At 53.8% G+C, this 18,762-nt stretch overlaps 4 protein-coding genes across 5 annotated transcripts in view; 2 read left to right on the forward strand and 2 right to left on the reverse strand.

Annotated features, from left to right (window-relative positions):
• LSM4 (LSM4 homolog, U6 small nuclear RNA and mRNA degradation associated) overlaps window positions 1-18,762 on the forward strand; it is a 112,218-nt gene that overhangs the window by 17,964 nt on the left and 75,492 nt on the right. The window lies entirely within an intron of this gene.
• On the forward strand, window positions 626-4,334 carry LRRC25 (leucine rich repeat containing 25). The gene is made up of 3 exons (XM_036893498.2): window positions 626-814; window positions 1,382-2,172; window positions 3,862-4,334. Exons 2-3 carry the CDS (start codon window positions 1,391-1,393, stop codon window positions 3,998-4,000), a joined length of 921 nt encoding a protein of 306 aa, XP_036749393.2. The 5' UTR covers window positions 626-814; window positions 1,382-1,390; the 3' UTR covers window positions 4,001-4,334.
• Window positions 4,442-9,429, reverse strand: GDF15 (growth differentiation factor 15). Its single transcript, XM_036893490.2, has 2 exons — window positions 9,093-9,429; window positions 4,442-7,532 (listed from the first exon to the last, which is right to left on the reverse strand). The coding sequence occupies exons 1-2, from the start codon at window positions 9,373-9,375 to the stop codon at window positions 6,889-6,891; spliced, it is 927 nt and encodes a 308-aa protein (XP_036749385.2). The 5' UTR covers window positions 9,376-9,429; the 3' UTR covers window positions 4,442-6,888.
• Window positions 11,771-18,762, reverse strand: part of PGPEP1 (pyroglutamyl-peptidase I) — a 53,778-nt gene continuing 46,786 nt past the window's right edge. Inside the window, exon 6 of the mRNA XM_057489958.1 lies at window positions 11,771-12,308. Coding sequence (XP_057345941.1) covers window positions 12,265-12,308 — 44 coding nt within the window. The 3' untranslated portion in view covers window positions 11,771-12,264. The remainder of the gene's footprint in view (window positions 12,309-18,762) is intronic.

An 18,762-nucleotide genomic window follows, 5' to 3' on the forward strand; every position in this document is an offset into this window, starting at 1 on the left:
GTGCATTTGCCCCCACTGTGCCTTCTGCCTGGAATCTGCCACGCATCCATTTCTGCCTCCACTGCGACCCTTCCTCCTAGCCCCAGACTCAAGATCCTCTCACAGGGTGCCCTCCTTATAGCTTCTTCAGCATGGAGGTATCACTGGGTCTAAGAACTCTGGGTCTGTGGGGGAGGCTAGGAGCTTGGAGAGTCAAAGGCAGGTTTTAGGAATCCTTGCCAGAACCCTACTTGCATGTTGAAACTCCAATCTAATGCCTCCTACTCCTGGAAGCCTTCCTGCCTCTCCCTCTGGCCTAACCTGACTCCACAGGACTGTCCATGTCCAGCTCTGTCCTCTCCAAAGACTGGGTGCGCCTTGAGAACCTGGCCAGGGTTGAGACCTTTTGGGGGCCCAGCATGGGTGATGTTTGTTGAGTGAATAAATGAATGCATGGGGCTGAGAGCCAACGGAGCACAGACCAGGAAGCGAGTTGATGAGGTAGGCGCCAGTTGTGGTGGTGGTGGGGACTTGTAGTCATTAGGTTACAGCAAGAGGGAAGCAGGCCGCCCCTCCCCCTTCCGTGAGAATTCTGGGCCTTGAGGCATTGCGTGGGGGGGGGGGCGGGTCTGTGTCTTCTTCATTCTTCCCCCTGCACTACACCCGGACACCAGTTCCTCTTCCCCTGAGCCTCTGGGTGCAGAGCCTGCGGAGCTCCAGGGCCCACAGAATCCGCGTAGGGTGCTGGCTGCTCTGGCCCCCGCGTCCAGGTGCGCCGCCACGCAGCGCCTCTGCGCGGGAGCCTCCAGCACCGCCCAGGCAAAGGACCGGAAAGGTAGGACGGTGGCGTGGGAACTTGGGTCTGTGCAGGGCCTCCAACCAGAGCTGGGGGGGCCCTAACGGCAGCGCCTACCCTACCCCGGACCAGCCCTGGACTGCGCGCGGCCCACTGTGCTGGAAGAAACAATTAGCGGGTCCCGGGCCGGGCGGTTTCCGGGACAACTGCTTACTTTGCATATGGTCCCGTCTTGGCCAATGAGGGCGCCCAAAATGTTCGAGGGGGTGGGATGGGGGAAGAACAGGCACCTCCCCCCACAAGGGGTTCATTTGGGGGGTAGAGGAGGGGGGCTGACTGGGTGGGGGCTCCTGCCCTCCCAGCCTGGCAGGCACAGGTTTATGTACCCATTCCACGGAGGGGGAAACACGCTGGAGGCCGGAGCCAACCAGAGGAGACAAGCGACGGGCTGAGTTTCGCCGTTTCAGAAGCGGCCTGCGCTGCTCTGAGCTATAATGATAATGATAATGATGATGATGATAATAACAATAAAAATAAAAACAGGCAATGAGGGTGAAGATGACCACAGGCTGTGGTCGGGGCTTGGATTCCCGCATCTCTGCCTAGGTTCTTGGAATGGAGAGCGGCCTGGCATGGATGCTGTTTCTGCCGCTGCTGCTGCAGAATCTAGGCAGCCAGGGATTATCGTGCAACGTGTCCTCGGGGAATGTGGACTGGACCACGAAGTTCACAGACAAATGCCTGAACTTCAGTGGCCAACGCCTGAGCCTGCCCCAGAACCAGTCTCTGCAGGCCAGTAGGGTGGTCCTCCTTGACCTGTCTGGGAATGGCCTTCCAGACCTCCCACCACCCTTCTTTGCTCAACTGTGGGAGCTGAAGGTCCTGAATGTGACAAACAACCCCCTGGGCCGCCTGGACAGGGCACTGGCTGAACGCTGTGACCTTGACCTGAAGGCTGACTGTAGATGCATCCTGGAAACTTGGCTTAAGGTCCGGCAGGACAACAACTGCTCTGACCACCTGCCTCTGCAGTGCCTGGACACAGCCACTAGCACCTGGCACAATGTCTCCACCTTTCTGGAAGTCAGCTGCCCCCCTGGGCTGTCCCTGATGACCATCGTGGGACTAGTGGTCAGTGGAAGCCTGCTGCTCACCACTGCTGGTCTAGTGCTAGCCTGGAGACTCCAGACATGCAGGATGGTCAGGAGCCAGAGCCTAGGCAAAACGTGGGCTTCTCAGGATGGCTCCAGGTCCAGCTCCGGTCGGCAGCCGAGGTACAGCAGCCGGGGCCTCAGCCCACACCCCCCAGCAGCCACACCACCCAGACCCTCCACACCCGACTATGAGAACATCTTCATGGGCCAGTCAGCTGCCGGACACCAAGGGGCAGAACATGGGTAAGTGATCCACACACATTGTCCTGCAAGATTCTGGAGCCAGACAGCCAGGGTTCAAATCCTAAGTCTGCCTCTTGCAGGCTATGTGATCTTGGGCAGGTATTTTTACCTCTCTGGGGCTCAGTTTCCTCATCTGTAAAATGGGGATAATAGCAGCGCCCCCCCCCCTCACCTCATGAAATCGGGATAAGAATCTAGCGAGTTCCTGTATACGAGATAAGCTTACCCCTTCATGACCTGAAAACCCAGTTTCAGGCTGCCAAGGATGAGGAAAGAGGAGACAAGTATTTGATGTAGAGTGGCACTCGGTGGTAGCAGGTAGCTGCGTGGGCTCAGATCGCGTGTGTTTTTGAACCTCTGTTTCCGTCTCTGTAAAATGGGGACAGCACACTCACACCTCCCTTTGACACACAGGCAATATTAAGAAAGCCACCTTTATCCCTTTTCCCCCACGAAGCCCTGACATCTCTAGATTTAGCTGGGCTTCGATAGATGGGTTCCATTTTTCCAGGTTGGAGGAGGGAATGGAGGGATTTTAGAGGGAAGCAGCAGCAGGGCAAAGGCCTGGAAGTGGGAGACAACAGAACCTTCTGTGAATGAGTTTTGAGAAGGCAAGACAGAAGAGCTGAGACTGGAATGGGCCGGGATGATCCAAGCAGGAAGGCAACAGGGACCCTGGATGGGTTTGGGCAGGGGAATCTACAAGGTGGGGAAGATGGTAGGAAGCTGTTGGCGAGAAATGAGAGAATATGTAAAGCAGATGTAAATATGGCTCAAAAGTAGAAGTGGTCTGCAGTAGGAAGTTGAAGGCGCTAGACTCGCTAAAAAGCAGCTTGTGCTCTGATCCTCGCTCTGCCTTGCTGTCACCAAGGGTTTAGGGCCAGTCTCCTCCAAACACCTTACATTTACAGTTACAAAAACAGAGGCTCTGTGAGGCAGGGGAATGACTTGCTCAAGGTCACACAGTGCGTCAGAAGCTGAGGCAAGAAAGAAACCCTGACTCCCAGTTCTGTCCAGATAACCATTTATGTGTTTGGAGTAATTAATACTAAAGTATGAATGACTGATAGAATCCACATGCCCACAGTGGCCTTTGTTCCAAGAGGATATGACGAATGGGATTAGAATGTTCTGGAGGCAGGAAAGTTCTTCTCTGGGGTCTGCCTACCATAGCTAGACTGCAGAAGAAGCTACTTCCTCCCTGATCAATTCTATGGATTCAGAGACTGAGGCTCTGAGATTTTTATATGGAGGTCAAAAAGTCAGTCACTTCGGGGGACCTGATTTCCCCCTGGAAGGGGCACAGGTTTGGCTCCAGTCACTGTATCCACGTGGCTGGTGTGACTAGAGCTTCCTATTTTTCAAGAGGAAAACCAAAGTCTAGATTTTAATATAAAGAACGGGCAACTATCTCAACTTCAAGGAAGAAAAAACCCTACAATGGCTCAAGGTCATTGGACTGCAGTATTACAATGCCGCATCCACAGAATCCCTCCTGAATCACTGACCCCTACTTTCTTTCCTCAGAAAAAGTTGGACTAGGCTGATGGAACACTACCCTGTGACTCAGTTTCCTCATATGTACATATTAGGAGGGGACTCAGCTGCCCTGAACTTTCTTTGCCTCTCAAATCTGACATGCCTGCCCCCCCGAGCCCTCCCTCCACTCCTGTCTGTCTGTTTCCACAGGGCTTACCCTGCAGAGGACAGTGACTTCTATATGAACTACGAGGGTCTTGACCATGCATCCCAGCCTGTCTACTGCAACCTGCAGTCGCTGGGCCGGGCCCCGCTGGATGAAGAGGAGTACGTGATCCCCGGGCGCTGAGCCTTTGATATCTCGAACTCCAGCCTGCCCACTTTCCGGCTCTCAGGGGATTCCAGCACTTCCCTGGCCTCAGTCTTCCCATCTGAGGAATGGGACAGGGAAAGGCCCATCCTTGAGGCCCCAGGGGGGCTCTGCAGCTCCCTCCCAGTCTCTGCTCTGATCCTCCATTCCTAGAAGGGGAGGAGGAGAGGTCCAATATGGGGACAAGCAGGTCAGTGTGTGGATTCCGTGATCAGCCTCCTGTTGGTGTGCACACAGGTCTCAATAAATGCTGCGGGGCTGAGGAAGCTGCTGGCTCTGAGCCAGTGAGTTCTTCACCGTGGGGATGTCCTGAGCTGGTTTCCAAACCAGCCTCTGCCTCCCAGATTGCTCCCCACCCCCGGACCCTTCCCTCTGTCCCTCTCAGGCCCCTTTCCTAGGCGTTTGGTATCCAGGCTCAGCCCCCAGGGCAGCCCACCTCAGCCCCGGAGGGATCTTTAGAACTCATGAATTAGACTGTGCCCCTCCCCTGCTCACACACTCTCCATGGCTCCCCATTGCCCCCAGACCCTCAGCCTGGTGTTTGAGACCTACAGGACCCAGCCCTGCCCGCCTCACTGCTCCCTCCCATCTCTCTGCCCTTCTTGTCTGCACCTCATCCCCACCAAGCCAGCCTCCCTCCTGAAGCTTCCATTCACCCTTGTCATTTTCCCATAATGCCATCCTCTTCCACGTTTTCTTACTTTCAAACATCTTAATTCAGATGCAGAACTCTGGCCTGGGCATCAGGAGGCATGGGCCTGTGTTCTGACTCTGATATTAACTCTCTTGGCCTTGGTTCCCCCGCTGTTTGAATTGCTCTCTAAGGCTGGTTTAGCTCTAATTTCCTGAGATACCTTAACTTGTCCTTCAAGGGCCAGGTGCAATGGCCCCTTGCCTGAGAAACCTTCCTTGGCTCCTCCTCAGGCAGAGTTAGTTACTCTCAGAGCGCAGGGTATTTTGAGAGATTATTCAAGCTATGGTTCAGCTGGGTTTTCTGTCGGCTGCTCCCAGGCTGGCTCCTGCCAAGCCCCTTGTTAGGGGAGACACAACAGGACACAGACACCTCCAGTCCTGGGAGATCAGGCCTGGGCTGGAGGGAGTGATGAGGCCAGAGGCCTCAGAAGGGGATGAATGAAGGAGTTTGGAAAAGGCTGCATGTAAGAGGGGAATCTGGAGTGGGTTTTGGAGGATGCATGGGTGTTGGAGAAGTAGAGGGGACAAAGCGTACTGGGCAGGGGGACCAGCCTGGCAAGCACCAGCCTGGAGGTGTAAAAAGGCACATGTGCACCACAGAGTCCAGCAAAGCCAACAAACAGCTGGTATCTGGGAGAGAAACTCAGTCTGGCATGTGCTAGCTTTGGGTGTCCTTGGTATTGAGTTTAATGTTGAACCCTCTTGGGTTCCCCAAGCACTTGGAGGTGACCTGGGGTGCAAGCAGGTATGTATGAGGGTCTTCAGCTTCCTTGCACTCCTTCATCCCCACCCTAGACCCTGACTGAGCCTCCACTCCAGCCCAATCACCTGTCCTCCACCTCTGAGCAAAAACCAGATCCCATTCCTCCCAAGCTCCTTAGTGCTCTTCCCACCATCCCCACCCCTCACAGCCACCCATGAGATTTGGTGGGCTCTGGCCCCCACCAACCACCCTGACCCCATCTTCAACAGTTTTGCCTCTGGGCACTGAGCTTGTTTCCACCTCAGGGCCTTTGCACCTGTCAGCTCCAAATACCCATCCTCCAGTTCTTCCCTGGGTCTTATTATTTCTCTAAATCTCAATTCAGATGTCACCTAATAAGGGAGGCTCCTTCCCCTGACCATCTAAATCACCTCTGCCTCCACTCACTAGTGCATTGCCTGGACTGACTCCTCAGCACAACCCTTAGTACGATCAGCCACTTTCTTATGATACATCTTTGCACTCATTTGTCTCCCTCACTTGCCTAGCTCAAGTCAGCTGGTTTTGTGGACAGGCAGGTGGGTGTGGGGAGGGGGGGTCTGGATTTGGCAAATCTCAGTGATTCCAAGATCCTAAGTAGGAAGACTATATAACCTGGAAGATTTGGTATGTGTGAAAAAGTTCTTTCACAACTTATTAATTTATCTCTGCTCTTTATACATGAAAGGGTGGAGGCATCATTAACATGAAGGGGGGAATCACAAATAGTAGATGAGATCGGACTCTTCTAAGTTGGGGGCAGTGTCACACAATGATGTGCTTGATTGTGGTTGGACATGACTCTGGGCTGCCTATTTGGAATGGACTCCAATATGGGGCAAGACAGCAGGACCATGAAAGAGGGCCAGGTAACCCTAGAAACAGGAATACTGAGAAATGAGAAGACATGGAAGGGACTGAAACACTGAAGAATAGGGAGATATAGAAGCAGAGAGAGAGAGAAGGAGGGGTGGCCCAGGTTACCCTTGAGGCCTGTTGGGGTCAAGAGTGCCATCCAATTGCCTGGCACCCCAAGAATGCCCCACCACCCATTCCCTGAACCATTCCACTCGCACCTCTACCAGGTCCCCTGTGGGAACTAAGGCCAAATAAGGGTGAGTTCTTCCCAAGGTCACCAGCTCCATCTGGGACATCACAGGGTTCAGGTCAGACACCTTCATTTTTATTACCAGAGTTTTAAATAAATGTACACCTTGTCAGACCAGCCCTCCAGTCCCCAGGCAGATCATCCCAATAAATTAATAATAAATACAAACATATAAATACAGTGGTTTGGGTGGGAGGGAGCAGAGGGGGCAGACAGCAGTGGTTAGGAATTGGGTATTTCAGGCTCCACGAGCCCATTCGACAGGCCAAGAAGACTGAGGTCACTTCCATTGCGCAGACGCCCTTAGTGAAGGGCTGGGGATACTCATACACAGTGGCAGTCCTTGGCCACGAGGTCGTCGAAGGGCGTGAGCGACATGCGGCCTTCACTGTCTTGGTGCATCAGCACCACCGGCTCATAGCTGGCAGGCACGCAACACGGCGCAGGAGCCGCGTCGGGGTTCAGGCCGTGCAGGCGCGCCTGCATCTGCGCGTGCGTGTTAGCCGACCGGAATTGGCTCGGGCACGCGCCGACGCACATGCGCACGTCCAGCTCGCGCGGCGCCACCACCCAGCTGGCCCAGCCCAGATCCTCGAGCGACGCGCGCAGGCTCTGCAGGCGGCAGCAACGCCCCTCCCCAAGAGGGCAACCGTCCTTGGAGCGCGCATGCGCGCTGCGGCTCCCTCTGACGGTGCGTGTCCGCCAGTGCAGTTCAAGCTGGGGCCGCGCAGAAGGCAACGCAGTTCGCCACCGGTCGGACGGGGGCAACAGCCGCAGACGCAGAGCGGGCGCCCTGGAACCTCCGTGGCTGAGCTGACGCTGCAGAAGCCGCGTCACGTCCCACGAACTCGGGTCCGTCGGAGACAACCTGAGCAGAGCCCGTTGCAGGCGGGAGGCCGCTGGGAGCCCTTCAGTCATGTTGGCCCAGGGGATGCGCAGGTGTACGTGGTCCCCCGGCCCAAGTCGCACTGTGTGAGAGAGAAAGGAAAGCCAGTCAGAATAGGCCTACTCAGTGCCGGACGCGGGGGTGCCCATTTCCTTCCACACGCCAAACTAGACCCCACCTCAGGGCCTTTGCACAGCTGCTTCCTCAACCAGGCACACTCTTGTGTGATGGCATCCCACCAGTCTGTATCATTTTGTATATCATTTGTGTATCATTTTGCCTCCCCTACTAGAGTATCAGCACGGACTTCCGTCTGCTTAGTTACCACTGTGCCTGGCACACAGTAGGGGGCTTAGTAAATACTAGTGATAGGGAAAATTTATAAGGACAGCAACCTAGCGGGTGGCTCCCCTCCGACTCGCCCCCCTCCTCAACCCAAACAAAAAAAACACTCCCTTGGTCTCCCCTTGCTCCCGAGCACCGGGTCCCAAGGTTCGCTCCCTAAACTCCCTCCCCCTTGCCTGCTCGCTTGCTGTGCACGTAGGAATGTTACAGATAAGGAAGCTGAAAGGTATAAATTGCTCCCTTTTCCTTTGTTCGGGGCTCAGACTTTTTGGAAGATTACTCCCCTCTGAGCCCGCCGGTGTGAAATAAAGCCTCAACATTCCAAGACCTCTGAGTGCCGCTTGGTTTTTTCCGTCGGTGATCCAGTCCAGGCTTTTTTTCAGTATTTCCCGTAACAGTAGCAGGAATGAATGTGTATGTACCTGACATTCAGAGGTTCAAACGCTGCCTCTCAGTCCTCCTGGCAGTCAAAAACATTTTAATGAAGGCCTACTAAGTGCCTGAAGCTGGGGACACAGCAGCCAGCTGCTGTGTTTTCAACTTTTTGGGTCTCAGTTTCCCTATCTGAGAAATGAGGGATACTTGACTCCCTAGGATTCTCAGACCCCCAGGCTGGTACAGGTGTTGGGGATACTGGGGGGACGGATGTATGAGGGCTCTCGACGCAGTCACTAGGCTCAGAGTGGGCAAGACCTTTTACCTGGAGTCTCATTGCACAAGTGGGTGGGACAGAGCGCTGCCTTCTGCCAGACTCTCCCCTAATCTACTTCCAAGCACAGCGCAGATGTCCCGCCCTCTCCGGCCCCATGGAGCCTCCAGAAAAGCGGAAAATACTCTCCCTCTCTAAGGTACCTGCCGGGAGCGATTTCGGCAGTGCCTTTTCAAGTGATTGCGTCAGATTAGGAACTAGCGGAAGCTGTGTCCCCGCCCCTGAATCCTTCCCCTGGATCCCTTTGTACCTTCCCCCACTACATCCAGGCACAGGGATGGCGCGCCCGTCCACCTCGTCTCTGGGCTCACCAGACTCTGAGCTTTCATGAGAGTCGTTGGCTCCTCTGGGCCTCAGTTTTGCTATCTGCAGTCCGAGGAGATGTAACATCTCACGTTGGCTAAGCCTCGAATTGTCCCAACGCAAACCTGGCTGCCAGCTTCCCCATTAGCTCCAGGGGAAGGAAGTTACTGCCCGGTTCACAAATGGGGAAACTGAGGCTCGGCAGCATAAATGGCCCTCTATGACTGAGAACCACTGGATAGATGATAGCAACTGCCCAGGGAGAGTCTCCAAGATTTCACTTACGCTTTGGGGCGAGTATGCGGACTTGAGCTGTGGGAATGAGGTCCGGGTTCGAGTCTTCCCAACCCTGGGTCAGCCACAGCCTGGTCTGCAGGTCTTCATAGCGTTTCCGCAGCTCCCGAAATCTGGAAACGTCCGGACTGGAGTGTATCTCTGAGGGTCCTGGGAAGGCCTGGAGGTGCTCCTGGGCGGGAGATGGGGCGCCTCCCGAAGGCAGCCAGGAGAATAGCAGCAGCTGCAGCAGCGTGGGAGAGCCGAGCAGTGGGGTCAGTCTCTGCCCGGGCATGGCTGTGCTTGGTTGAGCACGGAGCTGGGACTGACCGGACGCTGCTGGACCGGCCTTTATAGTACCCGGACTTTGTCCGCCTCCGCCTGCCTGGTCCCGCCTTCCGGGGGGCAGAGTAAACATTCCAGGGACCACAGCTGGGTCTTGGGCAGCTTTCTAGGAGGACGCGCTTTGGGGGAGGGGTGTTCAGGGGAAGCTGGGGAACCCCCACCCCAAGAGCCGCTCCAAATCTCAGTATCCTCTTCCATGAAATGGGGACATCACCCCAGCTTGATGGGCTGATGGAAAGAAGAGTCTGTCAAAAAAGACTTATTCCTATGCTAAATTCCTTAGAAAGAGCTTAGGAAGTGGACTTCCTCCCCCATGGGAATCCCTCTCTTACCTCTGGGTGGGGTCAAAGGCTGAAGATGTTGAAAAACAAAGCAAGCAGATGAGAAAGATCCAGGAACTACAACCATGGACAACTCATTCCTCTCCATCAGACCTCCTTTTCTGCATCTGGGAAATAATAGCTAAAAATTTCACTGGAGAGAAGGGCAAGTGAGGTGTAAAGGACCTGGCCAGACTAGTAGGTGCATGTTTGTGCAGTTACCCATTCTCATCTGTGGGGAAACTCTTAGTCGTTCTTCAAAACCCCACTCAAAAAGCCCCTCATCCAAGAAACCTCCTCTCATAATCACTTTTTCAGGTTCATTTGGGTGCTCCCAACTCTCAGCCTTTCCTCCAGCCCTGGCCTGACCCCACGGCACTGGGAGTGTCTGTGCTTGGCTCTGTCTATCCCAGACTGGGGGCCTTGAAGGCTTGAATAGGATAGATAAAGCTACTCTGGGCCCAGGAGACGGCAGGGAATTGCAGTGGTGGGGTTTAGGATGGAGAGGGCTAGTGTCAGGTCCAGACACCAGTTGGTGGAGGGGCAGAGGGTGACCCAGGAACACGCTTCCCCCTGGGTGACCCCTAGACCTTCCTCCACTGCTCAAGACTGCTGGCCCCAGCACTGGCCCCTGTGCCTGCTTCCAGCTTCGTGGCTGGATAGGTGGCTGTGTGAGGCAGATCGTGGGGGTGTGTAAAGTGTGGCAGAGCATGTGCAGGAGAGTGATATAATGGCCAGGGGTCACACACAAGTCTCCTACTGGAGGAATAGGATCCAGGCCTCCCCCAACCCCAGTACACACCCACTCTGGCTCCCGGAGTTTCAGTCTTAGCTTCTGTGCACGTGGTTAGTGCCTGGCTTTGGGAGAGGCCCCAAGGCTCCCCCATGACATTCCTACCACTCCAGGGGTGCACAGTAAAAACACACCTGCTCATCACTTCCATCCTGATTGCAGCTGGTTGGGAGAATGGGCCTCATGCCTTACCAGCTTGGCACACACAGTAAGAACTCTACAAAGGGTGCTGGACTGACTAAGCAAGGAGCTGGGGCCCACTCTGCAGCCGCATGGCCAAGCCCCCTGCACAGGCCCAGCTAGGGCAAGCCAGACAAACTGCTGAGTAATCCTGACATGACTGAGGCAGATCAGCCAGGGACACCAGTGCCACCGCTTAACCTGGGGGTGGGTGGGGCAAAGGGGGCGCTGTCCAAGCTGGCACCCCAGCAGGATCAATAATGATGAGACATGGGCATTCACTGGACACCAGTCTGTGGACGTCATTCACATGGATTTCCGTTCACAGATAAGGGAAGTAAAGCCCAGAGAGGCAAGCAGCTGCACTGGGAAGAGGGACCCACTCCATACCGGGGACCTCGCATGTCCTGCCTTTGACTAAGCTATTTACCTGGCATTCTGAGGGATCCTGCCACGGGACCCTGCAGATCTGTCTGTGACTGGCTTTTCTACACTTAAAAGCCTCATCAAGAGTTTTGCTCTGTTTCATGTCCCAACAGACCGGACAGACAGCTGTCAGCTCCAGAAAAGTGGGCCTCGGTTCTGTTTCTGACCCTTATCTCCCTGCTGGTGACACATGGGACAAAGGGCTTCGACTGGCAGAGCCTGTTTCCCCTTCTGTAAAAGGTGGAACTGCCCTCCATGTCAGGGTCTGTAGAGAAGACACGGGAGCGGGATTTAGCACGCGATGGAGATCAACGTACTGATTCAGATCCCACCTCCCTCCCCCTGCTGTGCGACCTCAGGCAAGTTACTTAACCTCTCTGTGCATCAGAACAAAGGCACTGGGTTGTGAGAGGGAAACCAGGCAGTACAGAACTCCTCTCATCCTTATTCACTCAGCACACTCAAAACAGACATCAGCTGTGCACCAGGCCACACACTGGGAGCAGAAATCCCAGGGACTCGGGGCCCCTGCCGGCCGACCCCCTCCAGACTGAGGGTGACCCTGGGGGATGCCAGCTTCACACAGAGACACGTGAGAAAATCACACACATCAACTGTTTTATTCACTTTCTGGGCGCCAAGTTAGGGGTCTCCCAGGGCCCAGCCCCCTGCAAAGTCTGGCAGACCCTTCCCCAGCCTGGGGGTCCCAGACGTGGGGTTTCAGCCAAGGCACTCAGGAACTCGGGGGGCCAGGAAGAAGCTGCAGGGGCTGGGCTCTCCGTGGGGGACAGAAAACGCAGCCACCTTCGGCAGTTTTTCCTCCAGAGACATTTAGGACAAAATAGACACCTGAGATGTTGGGGGAGCCACGGGACCGTGCCAGGTAACCCCGGGGCAGGCGGGACCCCGATTCTGCTTCCCAACCTGCAGACGGGGCCGCCCACGGCTCTGGAGACACTGTGGCCAAGAGCCTGGGCAGCGAGGGGCCCAGGGCCGCAGCAGCGCTCCCTGGGATTCCAGGAGACAGAGTGTGTGGGCGCGGAAGCCACTCGCCTCAGGCCCCGGCCCCGCGAACAGCGTGGGGGCCCCTGGCCCTGCAGTGGGGAGCCAGGACCACCTCCTAGAGGTCACGTCTGCCTCTCTCTGTCCCGTCCTGTGCGTCTGCTCCATGCCCGTGTGTGATGGAGAGGCAGGCACTTCGGTGGGTCTCTGGGCAGCGGAAGGGAAGGCAGGCGAGGGAGGAGGGGACGTGGAGGGGAGCGAGGAGGGAGAGCAGCTTGGGGCTGGAACGGTCCCTCAGGAGTCTGGGAGTCCCCGACCGTCAGATGGCACAACACCTGAGCCTTGGGTTCCCCTTCTGTAAAGGCTGGGAATGGCACCACCCAGTGGTGGTGTGGGGAGGGCTTACAGGGAGTCAGGGAGTCAGGGACAGGGTCTGTTGGCATGTGCACTTGGCATCCGTTAGAAATTAACAAGGTCCAGACTTGGACCCAGGCATATGCTGCCCTCTCCCTAAGTGTTACCATTCTGACCTGTGGGCCAAGGATTGGATCAAGCCCTCGCTGCTGTCACTCTGGTTGATCTGGTGAGAGCCCCAGACCCAGCGACAGGTTCCATCTTTGGCCAATCCAGGGCTTCAGGGCCCTGGACACGACCTCCTGGTGGGGCGATGAACTGACTCCCTGGCCCAGCTGGCATTGCAGGGACTGTGAGACTCAGTGGGCTTGATGCCACTGGGGGAGCAGGAGCAGACCTGGAGAAAGAGGGGCTTCTCATGGGCCACGGGGAAGCTGGGCCAGAGGCTCCCCGTGGGGTAGGAGAAGCCAGCCACCAGTGAGTCTACTATGTGCCGGGCGTGGGGGCGTGCCGCCCATTTCCTCCGTCAGGGCAAACTGGACCCCACCTCAGGGCCTGTGCACAGCCGCTTCCTCTACCAGGCATGCTCTTCTCCTGAAGGTCAGCATGCTGGCATCCCTCCAGCCGGCCTAAAATAGGCACCACTCTGTTTAATTTGGTTGCGTATCATTTCACCTCCCCTACTAGAGGGTCAGCAAGGACTTCTGCCGGCTTGGTCACCACTGTGCCTGGCACACAGTAGGGGCTTAGTAAGTACCTGCAGGAATGAATGTGTACCTGACACTCAAAGAGACTGAGATTTAAACTCTTGCTCCACCTCCTCCTCCTGGCAATCAAAAATATTTTAATTGAAGGCCTACTAAGAAGTGCCTGGGGCCAGGTATACAGCACCCAGCTGCTGTGTTCTCAACTCCCTGGGTCTTGTTTTCTGTATCTGAGAAATGAGGGGTATCAGACCACAGAGGAACCCCAGGGTCGTCAGACCGCCCCCCAAGACTGGTCCAGGTCTTGGGGACAACTGTGGGGTGGTTCTGTGGTTCCAGGGCCCCCAACCTGGTTGCTAGGTTCAGAGATGACAGAGGTTTACTTGGAGTCACACAGTACAGGTGAGATTATGGAGGGATTAGAGCACTCCCTGGGGCCTCAACCCTCCTACCCCCTACCATCCTAGATATCCTTCTGCCCCCTGGAGCCTCTGTGAAGGACAAGGGGTTGAGGAAAATTCTCAAAGGAACCTGCTTCTAGTGACTTGAACGGTGTTTGGGCTGAGATTGTTTAAATCTGGAGCCAACCTGAGCAGATTCCACCCATCCTTTCCCTCCACCTCCCCCACAGGCAAACCAGGGTCTCTCCTCCTGGGACCCCTCCCCCGGCCACAGGCAGGAACCAGACCATCCCAGCACTGCCCCTCCGGGTTCTCCAGGTGCTGTACACCTTCAGGAGAGTCACTGCTCTCTCTGGGACTGCTGCCCCATCTGCCATCCAGGATGGGGTTTTAACAATCCAACTCGGCTGAGTGCCACCCTGTCTGGCCACAAATGAGGCTGCTTGATCCCTTATCAGTCCTGAGGGGGAATGGATTGCTCCTGCTATGTTCACAGTTGGGTAAACTGAGGCTCAGCAGTGGGGCTGGGCCTCTGTGACATAGGAACACTGGTTAGACATGGGGACTGCCCCGGGGGGTGATCTCTGAGATTTCATTCATGCTTTAACATGAGGTTGGGGCTCACTCACAGCCTGGTCAGCAAATCTTTGTAGTGTTTCTGCAACTTCTGGAATCTGGAGGCATCCAGACTAGGGAGCACTGCTGAGGGGCTTGGGAGAGCTGGGAGGCCCTCCTGGCCCGGCAATAGGGCGGGCTCTAGTAGTAGCCCAGGGGCGTCTGCAGCATCAGAGAGCGGCATGGTGGTGTCTGGGCACAGCTGTGCCAGGTGTGCTCTGACCCGGGATTGACACTGTGTGACAGACCTTTACAGTCTGAACCTAAACACTCCTGCCTGCTCTGTGTGCACAGTAACATCTAAGAAGTCACAGGTGGGCCTTGCCCCAGGGATGTGCCAGTGGGGGTAACATGATGAAGTGGGGACACCACGTTGAACCTCAGTATCTTCCTCCACAAAATGAGAACATCATCCTAGCCTGGTGGGCTTGTGGAAAGAATGGTTTTGTCAAAAAAGACTTATTAGTCATTTACTATATGCTCAATTCCATAATAAGAGCTCAAGAGGTAGCCTGCTTTCCCCATCCTCTTTGGTTAGGATCAGCAGCTGAAGATGGTGAAAAGCAAAGCAAGCGAGGGGAAGGGCCCAATAGAACCAGAAAGTACAACCACAGGCAACTCATTCCTCTCCATCAGACCTCCTTTTCTGCATCTGGGAAATAACAGCTAAAAATTTCACTGGAGAGAAGGGCAAATGAGGTGTAAAGGACCTGGCCAGACTAGCAGGTGCACATTTGTGCAGGTACCCATTCTCATCTGTGGGGAAACTCTTAGTCGTTCTTCAAAACCCCACTCAAAAAGCCCCTCATCCAAGAAACCTCCTCTCATAATCACTTTTTCAGGTTCATTTGGGTGCTCCCAACTCTCAGCCTTTCCTCCAGCCCTGGCCTGACCCCACGGCACTGGGAGTGTCTGTGCTTGGCTCTGTCTATCCCAGACTGGGGGCCTTGAAGGCTTGAATAGGATAGATAAAGCTACTCTGGGCTCAGGAGACGGCAGGGAATTGCAGTGGTGGGGTTTAGGATGGAGAGGGCTAGTGTCAGGTCCAGCCACCAGATGGTGGAAGGGCAGAGGGTGACCCAGGAACACGCTTCCCCCTGGGTGACCCCTAGACCTTCCTCCACTGCTCAAGACTGCTGGCCCCAGCACTGGTCCCTGTGCCTGCTTCCAGCTTCGTGGCTGGATAGGTGGCTGTGTGAGGCAGATTGTGGGGGTGTGTAAAGTGGCAGAGCATGTGCAGGAGAGTGGTATAATGGCCAGGGGCCACACGCAAATCTCCCACTGGAAGAACAGGGGCCATGCATCTTTCCACTCACGGCACACACCCACTGTGATACCACTAATCTGCTTTCTGTCTCTGTGGATTTCCTGTTCTGGATGTTTCATATGAAATGTTCTGCACCCAAATTCCAATGTGTGTGTTGGGGGGGTCCCCACACCAATAATTCTCCAACACCTGGTTGGTGTCCTACAATTCAATACAATTCTGATCCTTTCTACCTGGAGAAAGCGTCAGATCCTACAGGTTCAGGGCTCAGTCCCACAAGACTGCCCTCTGCTTCGGATGCCAACTGCAAGCCCAAGGTGTCACCAGTGCATCTATCTGACTGACTAGCTGTAAACCACAGGTTCCCACAACCAGCTCCTTGGGCTCCATTACTTGGCTGGAGTGGCTCACAGACCTCAGGAAACCCATTTGTTTACCTAGTGGATTATTGATTTACTAGAAAGGATACCAAATGATACAAATTAACAGCCAGATGAAGAGATGCTTAGGGCAAGGTGTGGAGAAAGGACCAGAGCTTCTGCGTTCTCTCTGAGCACGCCACTTTCCCCAAATCTCCAAATGCTCAGCAACCTGGAAGCTCTCTCTAAACCCGTGTTTTGAGGGGTTTTTTTGGAGGTTTCATTACATAATCGTGATTGATGAAATCACTGGCCATTGATTCAACCTCCATCCCCTCTCTCCTTCCCAGAGATTGGGGATAGGACTGAAAGTTCCAACCCTCTAAAGCACAAAGTTTGTTCTGCTGGCAACCAGCCTTCAACCTTAGGTTGTCCAAAAGTCACCTTATTAACAGAAGACACTGGTATTACTGTTGTCACAGGAAATTCCAAGAGTTTTAGGTACTCTGTGCCAGAAACAGGGACCAAAGATCAAAAATATATTTCTTATTATAAGTCATGACACCACACATATAAATGGAACCACACAATATGTGGCCTTTTATGTCTGGCTTTTACTCAGTATGTGTTCAAGATTCACCCACACTGTAGCTTCGTTCGGTGCTTTGTTCCTTTTTGTGGCTGAGTAACATTCCACAGCATGGACAAGTCATCTTTTGTTCATCTACTCATCCATTGGTGGCCATTCAAGTTGTTTCCACCTTTGGGCTATATGTCATGAATAATGCTGCTATGAATGAACACTCATATACAAGGATTTGCAGATCTGTTCTTAATTCTTGTGGAGTTAAATGCAGAAGTAGAATTGCTGGGTCATATGGTCACTGTATGTTTGACTTTTTGCGAGGTTGCCATATGTTTTCCATAGCCTCTGTCTTTTTATTTTTAAACTTTATTGAGATATAATTTACATCAAGAAGCACTGATCTTAGGTGTTCAGATCAATAACATTTCACGTATGGTATGCTGGTGGCACTTCCCAGATTAGGTTCCTGAATATTCCCAACCCCAGGAACACACTGGGTCCCCTCCCATTAATCTCCCTACTGCTGGACAACAGCCACCCCCACCTCTGTTATCATGGATGAATTCACCTGCTTTCCAACTTGATAATAACAGAAGAAGCCAGTGCACTATTTTCTGTCTGGCATCTGTCACTCAACACCATGTCTGTGAGTCACTACATACTTATCTATCATGTGGTTCAGTCTTGTTCCTGGCTATATAGTATTCTACCGTGCTTATCTGGGAGTGGAGCTGCTGGCTCATGAATGGGTGTCTGTCACTTTATGCAAGTCCAGTAATTACTTCATTTATTCCTGGAATTTTCCAAGGGGACACAGCACCAGTGGGGACCTGGGGGATTCCCGGAAATAGGAAAGGGGGATGTTAGCTCCACAGTGCTTAACACTTTACCAAATTCCGTAATGCTGGTAGCCAGGCCAATCTGGCTTCCTTTTACAACGTGTTTAGTGGATGACCTCATGGCCAACCCCGTAGCCAACCTGGGAGGAGCAGTGGGGTGAGCGGAGGGCAGCCAGCCATAGATGACCTCAGTGGCTCTGGACCCTGAATCCCTCACTGACCGCTTTCATGAGTCCGCAGAGGCCGACTCAGGGTGGGGGGTAAACAGAGCACAGAGGCTGGGGGTCAGGCTGCTCCCTCCACCTGGCTCAGCCCCAGACCTCTTGGTATCTTCCCTCACCACCTACTCTCGGCTGTAGTCGCTCTCATCAAATACACACAACACACACAAACCCATGTTTATTGTTTGCTTCTCATGACTCGAGGCAAATGTTCATGGCTGGAGATCTGGAAGAGGTGAAAGGTTGATTATTTTAAAATATGAGCTCACAGGACCAGAACTGCTGTCTTGTCATTGTGAGTGCTTTTAGGCCGGCCCATGCCTGTGCATCTAGGGGCTTCCATAGCCAGCCCCACATTACCCACTTACAGGGCAGCATGGAGCACATGAGGCTTGATTAGAGCTATAATTCCAATATTTTAGAAGTGATAACTGTTATTATAGATGGTTGGACAATGATGTCTCAGCTTCAGCCAACTTCAGAGTTGGGTTCAGACAGACCTGGGCAAATCTGTTTGGAAGGAATGGCCCCCACTAGCAAACTCCCATCTGTCTCTTAAACCCCTGCTTTGTTGTTCCATCTTCTAATGTGCCTCACATGCCTTCTCCCCAGGTTCTTCAGGCTGTGGGGCCTCCTTCTGAACCCATCCTGACTACGTAGGGCTGAGTGTCTGTATCTGGCTCTGTACCTCACAAAATCAGCATCTTCCCAAGGACCAAACCCCATGTTACTATATTAGTTTCCCATGGCTGCCATATGAAATTACTCTAAACTGGGTGACTTTAAATAACAGAAAATTTTTCTCTCACAGTTCTGGAGGCCAGAAGTTTGAATTAAGGGTCAATAGGGTCATGCTCCTGCTGAAAGCTCTAGGATATTTTAAAAAAAGGAGAAACAAGCCTAAATGGAGTCATTTGTCCCTACCTAATCAACACTTAATTAAAGTTTCAACCTTGTCCCAGAGTGTGACCCTTTAACTGTCAATCAAGAATGTCCTGGTGAGCCTCAATGGTCACATGATCTCAGTGATCACCAGCATCACAGGAACACCCTCCATCTGCCTGAAGGAAGATGAGGTGCTCTGCACAAGAACCCCTGCCCTTCCCCACTGACCTTGTCTCAAAGAAGCCCTTCTTTTCTTTGCTAATAATTTCTTGTTCCAGCCCCGGTCCTATAAAAATCTTCCTCTTTGTACAACTCCTCAGGGCATTTCTCTACTTGCTAGATGGGATGCTGTGTGCTTCATAAATCCCTTAATAAAGCCACTTAG

The sequence above is a fragment of the Manis pentadactyla genome, chromosome 12, assembly GCF_030020395.1.
Source record: "Manis pentadactyla isolate mManPen7 chromosome 12, mManPen7.hap1, whole genome shotgun sequence".
Classification (NCBI taxonomy): Eukaryota; Metazoa; Chordata; class Mammalia; order Pholidota; family Manidae; genus Manis; species Manis pentadactyla.